At 25.6% G+C, this 12621-nt stretch overlaps 2 protein-coding genes across 2 annotated transcripts in view; one reads left to right on the forward strand and one right to left on the reverse strand.

The window, feature by feature from the left end:
- Nucleotides 1-4685, forward strand: LOC117170981. Its single transcript, XM_033358024.1, has 4 exons — nt 1-123; nt 180-389; nt 1856-2074; nt 3944-4685. Exons 1-4 carry the CDS (start codon nt 1-3, stop codon nt 4241-4243), a joined length of 852 nt encoding a protein of 283 aa, XP_033213915.1. The 3' UTR covers nt 4244-4685.
- Nucleotides 4686-4805: 120 nt separating this feature from the next.
- The window catches only part of LOC117171179 (vacuolar protein sorting-associated protein 8 homolog), a 33618-nt gene continuing 25802 nt past the window's right edge, over nt 4806-12621 (reverse strand). The window contains exons 11-15 of the mRNA XM_033358243.1: nt 11115-11282; nt 10885-11032; nt 8336-8576; nt 5029-5242; nt 4806-4927 (exon numbers count right to left, since the gene is read on the reverse strand). Of these exons, the coding sequence (XP_033214134.1) occupies nt 4826-4927; nt 5029-5242; nt 8336-8576; nt 10885-11032; nt 11115-11282 (873 nt within the window). The 3' untranslated portion in view covers nt 4806-4825. The remainder of the gene's footprint in view (nt 4928-5028; nt 5243-8335; nt 8577-10884; nt 11033-11114; nt 11283-12621) is intronic.

Genomic DNA, 12621 nt, shown 5'->3' on the forward strand with positions numbered 1-12621 from the left:
ATGGAGGAATTATATTCAATCGACAATAAGACCGAAAGCCAGATTTGTAGCATCATCCCTGTAATTTTACATGATGATAACGATTTCACATGTGCTAGGCTTTTAGAGAATTTGGAAAAAAACGTAAGTAGACAAAAATAATTGTAAATTTTTCAATTTCTCTAAGAATACTTTAACAGCTTGCAGTTGCTCGTTTCGAAGCGAGTCACGTTGTCAGAATTAATTCTGATTTGGATAATAAATTAACAGAGTTTCATGAAACTTCAAGTAAATTGGCAAGTAAAGTAGAAGCTCTTGAAACTTTATCAGAAACACATTTCTGTAAAAACTGCGATTTCAAAGATTTCATAGCGCAGATTTCTTCCTCATGGGTTCAAGTTAATAAAGAGGTAAACAACTGATTAAAAAAAATTTACTTCTATAGGGTGACCAGACATCCTAATTTATCAGAACATGTCCTGATTTTTCATCACTTTTCTGATCTTTTGTGCTATGTTCTGATTTTTCATATCCGACGACGAAAATTTGCGGTTTTCATTGTGCCAATCTAAACTTGTTTCGAAATTTCTGAGGGCGCAGATTCATTGTGAATATTAAATTAAATTTCAAAAACTTGATAAGTGTGGAACTTTTAAAAAGAAAAGAAAACACCGAATTTCCTAAAACTCAATTATTTATATAAAAATGTTGACCTCAAAAAAAGTTATTTCTACGATTTATGAACTTGGATAATTAACATACAATTCTATTACTTTGTACAGAATCTAATGATTTTGTTAAAAACAAAAGTCAAACTTTTTGTTTGAAAATTCGACTTTTTCAGAAAACTCGTCTTTTTGGTATGTACATTCTACTTTTTGGGATCAACAGTTTTTCTTTATTGCCAAAAAAATCATTCGTGATTGAAAATTCATCTTTTTTATTTTAAAATTCATTTAAAGTCGCAGAAGAATAATTTTGGTGTGTGCTGAAAATGCATCTGCTTGGTTAAAAAGTACTCTTTTTTTAAAATGAAGATTCTCAACTATTTTGTTGAAAATTCGTCTTTTTTGGTTAACTGTTTTTGGTCTCAAATTTAAATATGTCTTGGCTAAAATATTAACTATCACATGTTTCGTCGAATATTTAATTACATAGTTGAAAGGGGAACTATTTTGTTGATTCTATCTTTATAATTCACCATTTTAATTCAACAGCTTTTTTGTGTAAAATACGTTTTTTTTGTTAAAAATTAACCTTTTTAACTAAAAATATAAGTATTCCATCTTTGATTGAAAATTTATCCTTTTTAGTTGCAAATTCATGTGTTTTATTTAAAATACGTTTTTTTGGAGAAAATTAATCTGGATGGTTCAAAATTCATTTTTTGAATTGAAGTTTCATCATTATAGTTGAAAATCTAGCTACTACGTGTTTGGTCGGAAATTTAACTGTTTTGTTGAAAATTCTTTTTTCTTTAATTAATTTTTTAAAAGGAAATTTAACTACTGCGGGTTTTCTTGAAAATGTATCTTCTTTAGTTGAAAATTCATGCATTTTATTAAAAATTCCTCTTTTGTGGTGAAATGTTAGTCTTCTTGGTTGAAAATTAATTTTTTTAGTTAAAGATTCCTCATTTTAGATCAAAATTCATTTTTTTTGTCAAAAATTTAACTATTTTGTTGAAAATTAATCTTATTGGTTGCAAACTTATCTTTTAGGTAGAACATTAATTTCTTTGGTTGAAAATTTAATCTGGAAAAATAACTTATAACGATCAGGGAAAATGATGTCTTGATTTCTCGATCAAGTAATCTGGTCAACCTATACTCCTGATGTAATTATTATGAAAATAACAATTTTCAATTATTTATAGGGATATTTAAAATATCATAAAATTCGAGTAGCAAGTCGAATGACAAAGGGTTTACCTTTAGTTCAGCTTTTGAATAAAATTAAAAAAGAAGCTGATGAAATTAAATCGATGTTACAAGACTGCGAATGTAACTGTGATCGACAATGTGTTCCAATGGGATTTTTTATCCACGAAGAAATTTCGAGATTAATCGAGTGTTTGGAAAACTGTGATGACAAGGTAAAAATTTTGTATTATTTTTAAATTGGAATCCTTTTGAAATTTAAACTCCGAAATAAAATCAGGGTATCAGTTTTAATCGAGGAATGCAATTCCTGGTTTTTCCCCGGTTCGCCAAAACTTGTCTCGGCCATTGAAATAAAAAATCCAAATTGAATAATTAACATTTTAATGTGCAAAGTCTAAAATTAGCAAAATGATTGAAAAATTCCGAAAAATAAAATTGCTGACATAAAATATTCAACGCCAATAAATTGCCGATACAGGAAAATTTCCGCATCTAAACAATAAAAAATTGTTTTAATAATAAATAACTGATAAAATACATACAATAACAAATATGCTCACCAAATAAAAGCATTTTATTTATTATTTTTTCGTGGAATATGTATCAATTTCCTAATTGTTTAGATTTAGGAATTTAATAATTCGTGAAATTTCGCAATGATCGGCAATTGTACAGCGTAAGATATTTTATGTCATCAATTTTATTTCAGAAAATCTTTTTGGTTGAAAATTCATAATTTTAAATTTAATTATTCCATTTTAGGTGGAAAATTGACGGTTTTCTGTTGAAAATTGATCTCATAGGTTAGAAATTTTTATATTTTGTTGAAAATTAGTTTTTTTACATGAAAGTTTTTTTTTAAGAATTCAAATTCTTCTTTTTAGTTGAAATTAAAATCTTTTTTGGTAGAAAATTCAACTACTCAGTTGAAAGTTGAATTGCTTCGTTAAAAATTCATTTTTTTTGGTTGAAGATTCATTACTTCACTTGAAAATTGATCTCTTTCGTAGAAAAATATAATGTTTTGCTAAAAGTTCGTTTTTTGTTTGTTAACAATTATTTTTTCTAACCGAAAATTTAACTATTCCATTTTTGATTGAAAATTGATCTTTTTTAGTTGAGTATTAAAGTATTTGGTTTATAAATTAAATTTATTATATTGAACATTCTTTTTTCTAAGGTTTAAAAATTATTTTTTAAATTGAAAATTCAATTATTCCATTTTTTGTTGAAAATATATCTTTTTTCATTAAAAATTAAACTATATGGTTGAATATTAAATTTATTATGTTAAAAATGCGTTTTTATCTGTATTAAAAATTAATTTTTCAACTGAAAGTTTAACTATTTGTTTGAAAATTCATATATTTCGTTAAAAGATCGTCTTTTTGGTATAAAAGTTCATCTGTTTTCGTAGAAATGTTAATCGCTTATGATAAAAATGCAAATATTCGGTTAAAAGGAATCATATTTGTTAGAGGATTCAACTCTCATGTTGAAAAGCCGTATTTTTTGGTTGAATTCAACTGTTTTTTATTTCATGTTAAAATTTGTATCTACTATTAAATTTTTCATTGGGAATATATCTTTTTATTTGAAATCTCAACTACTTGGTTGAAAGTTGAACTAATTTGTTAAAACACAATTTTTTGGATGTAGATTCATAATTTTATTTGAAAATTCATCTTTTTGGTTAAAAATGTAACTATTTTAACTAATTAATTTTTAACATTAAAATCTGTAAGTTTGATTAATTTTGAACCGTTTCAGAACCATCTTGTAAAATCAATTATTATTGGATTTTTAACACTGCAATTAATAGCTCAATTTTTTAAATCATTAATTAATTTATATCTCAAAATCAAGCTTATTTTAAATTTCATTTTAAAAATTTGAAATTTCATTTCAAGTGAATAGATACATTTTTCTTCTAATAATATGTCAAATTACCGGTAAAACATAAATTCACTGCCATTTCCTGGTTTTTCCCAGTCTTGAAAAATTCCCTGTGATTTTGCGGTTTTGCGATTAAACGGCTATCCTCAAAATATTCTCAATATTTCCTATTTAAATATTCACAGGTACAGCTACTATTGGCAATTAGTGAAATAACCCCGAAACTAATCGACTTGATTTCACCGATTGACGATTTCATTTTTCACAACGAAATAATTCCACTGAATCGACCGATTAGTGAAGATCTATCAGCTTTACCTATCTTATCAAAATTACTAACTGGGGAACTTTTGGGTCACGAGCCAATGAATTCGGAACACATTTTAATAACAAATGCACGAAAAAAACCAGTATTCATCACGAAAAAAAATAAACGAAAAGTGGTTGCCCCTCGGATCAAAATCACAAAAATGCGAAAATCGTAATTGCATAAATTCACTATTTTAGATCTCCTCCTTTATCATCTGTGATGAAGAAATAATAGAATTAATCTATTTTCTGACAATATATAATACATATTTATGCAGTGTAATAATTTACAATGTATACAAATACATGATATAAGAGTATTGAGAAGCAAACGAGAAAATTGATACACTTGGATGAATCGGAGAAAGATTTTCCAATATACAAAAATCTCTATAAATGTAAATTTAGAGGAAAAAAGAACTCTAAAGAATGGATAATTAATTATATGTCTCCATCGACAAGTTTAATATCTAGTGTCTCTGAAATATTGAAGAAAATGTTTTAATAATTTTGCATCCTTCCTGCATATCAAGTATTATCATTTTTTAAAAGCTTCCAAATTTAATGAGTCCAATCAAAGATCGGAGAATTTTTTTGATAAGAAGATGAAAGTTCTCTAGGATTAAATAAATAAAAACTGAAAAGGCCTTCAAAAATTATTCTACTAAGAGATCTTGTCGATGAGATTGAAAAAAAATGATTTCTATTGGGCTCTTCTCAATTCTTTCTCATAAATAATTTTTCTTTTCAAGACTAGATTAAAAAATACCCTCCAGATCTGGCCACGGAACAGGCGGTGCTAATCTCAGGGACGTGTCCCTGTTTCGCATAAAAGCTGGTGGTTGTAATTGACGTCTTTCCTGTAAATAGAAAAATCTCAAGCTTTGGAAATAAGCCTTAAAAAATCAAATGAAATTCAATTAATATTATAAGAAAGGGAAAAAGAGTATAAAATTATTACCAGGGGACGAAGACTTGGTGGTGTGAAATTTGTTGGCGTGTGTGTCCAGCCTTTTGTATTTAAACATGTATAGCAGACTTTTGATTCAGCTAAACATTCCACGTGATATCCGTGACCACATCCAAAAATTACTATGTAATTTGTACAATGTGAAAACTTTTGTCTGCATATTGGGCAGATTAGAGAATCGCTTGAACATCCTTTCCCACTATCCCTAAGTTATGGAAAAAATATATTTTACTTTTAGTTTCCGGCTCCCTGGGGTGTTCACCACTCGACTTTTGAGTGTATTTATTTATTTCTTAAAACCTGATTTCAAAATAATTCAAAGATTTTTAAAGATGCTACAAAGATTTACAAGATGTAGCAAATATTTCACAAAAATTGCAAAAGATTTCTAAGAGTTAAAAAAGATTTTAAAGATTTAAAAAGATTTCCGAAATCTCAAACGATTTCATGAAACTTTGAAAGGTTTCGCAAAAATGTCAGCATGATTTTAAATATCTCACAAAGAATTTAAATATTTCAAAATATTTTTTAAAAGTTTAGTCATTTAAATAAATTCCTACAATGATTAAGCAAATATTTCATAAAGATTACAAAATATTTCTACGTGTTCACAAATAAATCACACATTTTAAAAGATTTCGGATAATCTCAAACGATTTTATAAAAATATGAAAAATTTCGCAAACATTTCAGAATGCTTCAAAATATTTCGCAAAAAATTAAAAGATTTCAAAAAATTTCACAATCATTTCAAAATATTCCTATAAAGATTTTTAAAGATTGAAAAGACTTAGCAAATATTTCACAAATATTACAAAAAAGAGTTCACAAAGAAATCAAAGAATTAAAAAGATTTCGAATAATCTCAAATGATTTCACAAAAATCTCAAAAGTTTCGCAAAAATGTCAGAATAATTTCAATTATTTCACAAAATATTGAATGATTAAAAAAATCCACAATCGTTTCAAAAGATTCCAACGAAGATTTACGAAGATTTAGAAGATTTAGCAAATATTTCACAAAGATTACAAAAGATTTGTATGAGTTCACAAAAAGATAAAAGATTTCAAAGATTTCTCAAAAACTTGAGAATGATTTCAAATATTTCACAAAGAATTGAAAGATTAAAAAAAATTCTCAACCATTTCAAAGAATTCCCACAATGATTTACAAAGATTTAGCAAATATTTCACCAAGATTTCAAAAGATTTGGTAAGAAATCTTATAAAATCGTTTTAACAAATTTATTTTAACGAAAAAGTTAAAAATTGTAAAAAATAACAAAAATAATTCTACTAGAAACCACAAGTTTTTGCTGGAATTCATACACTTTTTCAACAGTTTACAAGTAATTAAAAGTTTGTATAAAAAATTACAATTTTCACAATCCTGCACTTTATTGTAATTAATTGCTTATTTATTGTTTATTTAGCATATACATTTATTTCAAAGATTTCAAAAGATCTCAAAAACTTTAAGTAGGTTGTACACCAGATTTCAACATGCTCAATAGGGGTGTTCAAAAAAAAATTCCGAATCTCAAAATGCATTTTCGCTCATCTCGAATTTATATGTTTTCCCAGAAGAATCTATTTGTCTCAAAAATGGTACAGCATAACGCAAAGTCATATGGAATAAAAAATAGGGGGTTCACTAAAATGAGTATTTTTTGTTCACATTTTTTTAATTACGCATACCATTTAAGGAGATACACGAAGAAAATAAAGATAAATTACTTTATTTGAAAAAATGGTTTATCTGAATTGTTTTTTTAAGAACATAAAGATAATTTAAATGTATATTAAAAACCTCTCCGTATGTTGAATAAATGGTGCTCATAAAGAAGCGTCTTCTTTATAAAAATATTCTTCGCATACCTCTTGAATTATGCATAATTTTTTGTTTAACTTAATCAAAAACTATTCATTTTAATAAGCCATATCTTTTATACTCTACACAATTTTGCACTTTGAACTACCGTTTTCGAGAAAAAATGATTTTCGGTGATGACAAATTCGTTATTCGTGACCTCTAAATATCAGGCGATTTATTTATCCTTCCACATGGTTCACGATTAAAACAAAATAATCAATAATCTAAATTGAGATTTGAAATTCTTTTTTTAAGCACCCCTATATTGTGGGGCTGAACTTCTTAAGTTTAAATAGAAATTCCAAGAAAATGGGATTTTTTGTCATAATATGGTGATATGGCATCCCAAGAAAATGTTGAGACTGAAACGAAAATAATCGATTGGGCGCTTTTCGAAAAAGTTCAATTTTTGTATTAAATTACTAAGAAATAAATGCATCTACAAAATATTATTTGGAAGTTTGTTTAATAGATTCTTTTTTATTGAACGTTGTTGGAACATTAAGAGAAAGATGAAACATAATCGGAGCTGTGTTTTTCGAAAAAACTCGATTTTCGTATTTAATTACTAAGAAATAAATAAATTATGATAAGGTGGTAAGATTATATGGTGAATATTGGTTGACATTTTTGTAATCGATTTTTTTTATTGAATGTGGTTGTCTGTCGTTCTACGAATTTTCAAGGTGAAAATGAAAATTATCAGAGATGTGCTCTCTGAAAAAATTAGATTTGTGTCTTTAATTAATATAGAATGACAAAATTTGAATAAGACAAAATATTTTATTGTGGTAGCATAAAATTGTATTGCGGCTCACGATTATGAGTTAGGAATAACAATTAAAAGTAATATACTTTTTAAAATGCCCATAAATAAATTATTCTTAGTTAATATTTATATTTAATAAGTCAAATGTTATCATGGTATCAAAAATATGATAATAATAGTTTTTAATTAGATTCACAGAATATTTATATTTTAATCAAATACAAAAATCAATTTGATTAAAATCGCCTCTGATTATTTTCAGTTTCTTCTTAAAATGCTCGTACCGTTAGAATCACAATCAATAAGAAAATGTATATTAAAAAATTAACCAATATTTACCATAATAATCTTATACAAATTTCTTCAATTCCTAGTAATTAAATGAAAAAATAGAGTGTTTCTTTTAGTAAATAAATAAAAAATATACTTTTTTCAAAAGCCCCCAACCAATTATTTTAATTGTAATTTTAGGATAAACAATTAAAAATCCCATTTAATTGGAATTTTCATTTAATCCCTCGATACTCCCTATTTAAATCGTTATAAATTTCGCAATTTTAATTAATAAAATAATAACTTAATAGAATAATAAATTATCAACATAATTGAAAAACAGTTTCGCAAAATATTTCTCTATAATTCGAAACATTCTTTACCTTAAAGCTCGTTTGAGAGCTTCATGAAGTTCCAGACTAACGAGCCTGGAAGTAGTTTCGACCAGAGTTTGCTCATAGCGCGAATGCGTAAGGACACTGGTAAGCAATTGCCTGATATCACCTATAGTTCCACTAGTGGCTAGTGGATGTTTTAGAATTTGTTCAAGGACAGTCGACAGAGCTGTGGTTCCGCTCAACGATTCCAATACTACTTTTAACAGCTTCCCCCTCAATTTCTCAACTGTAAATCAAAAATCCAAATAAAATCGTATGCTATCTTAAAAAATGTGATGTTAACGATGTTAAAAAATGTCGCAAAAATATTGGACATATTTCCATTTTGTAAATCAAAATTTCCAAATAAGAGATTTTATCTCATCATAACTATGGGCGTCTAAACATTTTGAAAAATTTTCAAAAATTTCACAGAAAAGACTGACAGATTTTAAGACAACTTTTTTAATTTTGAAGAATTAAAAAAATGTAGGAAAAAATCGGGTAATTTTATAAGATATGTAGGAGATTCCGAAAAGTTGAAAAAATAACTCTTTTCGCATTTTCAAAGAGATAAAAAACTGAAATTATGGGCAAATGGGTTTTGCGGATTTTCAAATGTGTGGAAAGAAATGGAAGATTTTAAGACAATTTTTTAATTTTGACGGATTAAAATTTTGTTGGAAAAACTGAATTTTGAAGGGTTTCAAGAAAATAACAAAAATTCTTAAGATTCCTGGGAAAATGTTTTATGATTTTTTGTTTGGAAATTTGATTTCAAGAGAAATTTGGAAAAGAATTAAAATTTAGAGTATTACAAAAATTTTAGAAATAATTTAAAGTTCAAGGGATTTTTAGAAACGTTTTAAAAAGATGTAAAGATCATTAAAAAAAAGTTTGAACAAAAGTCGGATTATTTGGTTGATGAATGACTTTTGCTGAAATTTTGATTTGACATGCCTGAAATCGAAAAACTACACGCGCGATTAATAATGCTAATTATCAAATATTATACATTATAAAAATATCATATGATACCAAATATCAATTTTGCAAATGAAAATTTCCAAATAAGTCATTTTTTTATCGTAACATTTATTTCTAAACATATTTGAACATTATTGATAAAAGAGAAGATTTTAGTCGTAAATAATTTTTTATTTGTTGAAAAATAATTATGTTCTTAACATTTTGCTAGGAAACTATAATTTTTAAACTTTTTCATATTTTGAAAAAGGTGAGAAAGTTCAGTTATAGGATAATTGTATTTCATTAAATAAATTATTTATTTGCTGAAGATTTCAAAATGTGTAGATAAAAAATCAAGAAGATTTGAGGGAAATTTGTTTATTTTGCAGAATTAAAAAATTGTTGAGGAAAATTTAATTTGTAAGGGTGTCCTTGAGATTCCTGGATAAATTTCAAATGTCTTTTTTTAATTGGAAACCATTTCAAAATATTTCAAACAATTTCCTAACATTTTAAAATAGAATCTAGAATATTTTACAGCAAAATTTTAGAAATGATTCGAGTAAATGTTCTTAAGATTCAAGGGATAATTTCAAATAATTCATTAAAAATGTATTCTAAGAGAAAATTGAAAAAGATTTCGTAACATTTTCAATTATTTCCTACAATTTTGAAACAGTTTAAAAATAATGTAAAAGATGTTATAGCAAAATTTTGCGATTTTGCGAGATTCCCAAATTTTAAAACAAGTTTGAGTGAGTTTAAAAGATATTTACAAGTATTTATACGATTAAAAATTAATAAAAAACTTGTAAGGATTAAAAAAATGCCGATTTTGAAAAAGAAGCTTTTTAAGAATTTTGAAAGATAATGAAAAACGTTTCTTCAGGTTCCTAGGAAAATTTCACGATTGATTATATTTTTTATTTTGAAAAAATAATTTGAAGAGAATATTTTAAAATATTTCTATAGTTTTCGTAGAAGAATCTGACAGATTTTAAGACTATTTCTTCAAATTTGCAGAATTTTTGAAAAGTATCACGAAAAATTTGAATTATTTTAAAAGATATTTAGAAGGTTTTGAATTTAGCGAGATTAAAAAAATTTTAAAAAGAAGCTTTCAAAAAATGTTGAAAGGATTTAAAAGAATAAAGAAATTACTAATAATTCCTAGGAAAAGTTGAAACAATTGTTTGTTTTGAAAAATAATTTTTTATTTTGTAAATTAATGTAAATTTTAAAAAAAATCTTAAGATTTTCTAGATTCTTTTTCGAAACATATGAACTCTATAAAAAGATTTTGAATTTATTCAAGAATCTTAGGAATATTACATTTATATAACTTTTAAAATAAACTGTTAATACCTATTTTCTTGTTCTCAGATTTCAGAATCTAAACTTAGCTCTATATTATCTGTTCAAAGACTTTTCACAAATCAAAAGTTGTTCGAAGTTTTAATTTTGTGTTAAACATTATTTTCACCGCATAATCCAAAACATACACGCACAAGTAGCACGCAATGGATGATGCTAGTGGGAGAAAAGACGAATAGTTATTAATTATAAAGTATTTGCGAAAAATGAACCTTTCTGAAGATTATTATCGGAATGTGGATGAAGCACCGCTTCTACAAGTGGCATCCAATCGAGACTTCCTGCAGATCTCCTACATAATGAGGCCAATTGTGTCGTTGTTTGAACTACATCCTTATCAGAAATATTCGTCTGGCAACACTAAAGATAAAAAATTAAAAAAATTGAATTCAAAATATTTAAATTTTCAATTAATTTATGCTTCATTCAAACCATGAGTTACCAGAGCTAAATTTTCTTGAAGCCTTTTCAGAAGTAGATTGAAAGCCTCCTCATAATTTCCAAGTTTCTCTAACATCACAGCCTCAGCGTCTTTGTGATTTGCGACCTGAACTATTCTCAAGGCTTCGTCTAATCTACAACCGTGGGATCCTTGAAGATGACTAACGACCTATTAGAAAATCTCATCATTATCTCTTGATAAACTTTACTGAAGAAAATTATTTCAGAATAGTCCAAAACAGGATGGCCGCAAAATTTCACTTTCAAAATTCCCGGGTTAATCTTGCTAAAAATAATATATCTTGGAAAATAATCGGTAAAATATAATAATATAGATGTTTTTTTCTATGAATTTTAGTCAAATTTATTTCTAATTTTTCAGCTTTGAAAATTCTGAAAAACTTTCAAAATTTGATTTCAAATCTTCAACAATCTAAATTTTGTGTAAAATTTTATAAAATCTTTTTAAATTTGTTATCATTTTTTAAATTCTCCTGAAACTTCTAAAGAATTTTTTATATCATTCGAGTTTTCTCTCAAACTTTTAATAAATACTACAAAATTAAAATAATGCGTTAAAATCTTCCTGATTATTTTCTGACAATTTTGTAAATCTTTTTATATCTTTTTAAATATACCCTTAAAATTAATTGACAAAAAACGAAGAATAATTTTTTATTTTCCAAATTAAAAATAAATATCGGTAAACTACAAAATAAAAAATCCTAACTTTCATAAATTATACAGATCGAAGGTTAAAAAAAATCCACGCTATAATTTTTAATGCTCCAATTTGAACAATGAATCAACCAATTAAATTTTTTTTAATTTATACTTTTTAAAATAGAAGTTAAATTCTTTTTATTTTAAATGGTCAAAAATGAATAATTGTTCAATTTTTATTTATACATCAAAATTTGTTTTGAAATCTTGTTAAATTTTTTTTAAAATTATTTTTTAAAAAGAAAAATCGTTAATATTTTTTACCGAAATCTAAAGTATATTTTGTTATTATGTGAAGACCCTAAAAAATAATTTACAACCGTCAAAATCTTATTTAAAGATTTTCAAAAACATAACTGAACGAATTTTTTCTAAAATAATATTTGTTCTTTTTTTAAACTTCCAAATTTTTTTTTTTGTTAACTGTTTCGAAGTATTTTGTAAAAAATAAGTTTTAAAACAAAAATATAATTGAAAATTTCCCCAGAAATCTTAAGAAAATTTGTGTCATTATCTTCAAACTTTAAAAATCTTGAATCCTTAATCAATCCTGAAAATTTTTTTAAATTGCCCGAAAATCTTCCAGATTATTTTTTCTTTAAAATTTTGGAAATGTTTTTAAATCTTTTGAAAAATACTTTTAGAACTAATGACGGGGTTTATACAAACTAGTTACATTTTTCTCGGAACACATTAATTTTGAACTACGAGAATTTTCAACAAAGATTATTTTTCAACCAAAAAAGACGAATAAACTTTAGTTAGAATACATTAGTTTTTAAATA

Source organism: Belonocnema kinseyi, chromosome 4, assembly GCF_010883055.1.
Source record: "Belonocnema kinseyi isolate 2016_QV_RU_SX_M_011 chromosome 4, B_treatae_v1, whole genome shotgun sequence".
Classification (NCBI taxonomy): Eukaryota; Metazoa; Arthropoda; class Insecta; order Hymenoptera; family Cynipidae; genus Belonocnema; species Belonocnema kinseyi.

What these genes read in the sequence shown, in the direction of transcription:
- LOC117170981 (XM_033358024.1), top strand. Translation starts at nt 1, where the DNA reads ATGGAGGAATTATATTCAATCGACAATAAGACCGAAAGCCAGATTTGT. An exon ending in TAGAGAATTTGGAAAAAAAC is followed by an intron (nt 124 to 179) that starts GTAAGTAGACAA and finishes ATACTTTAACAG; the next exon opens with CTTGCAGTTGCTCGTTTCGA. An exon ending in TGGAAAACTGTGATGACAAG is followed by an intron (nt 2,075 to 3,943) that starts GTAAAAATTTTG and finishes AAATATTCACAG; the next exon opens with GTACAGCTACTATTGGCAAT.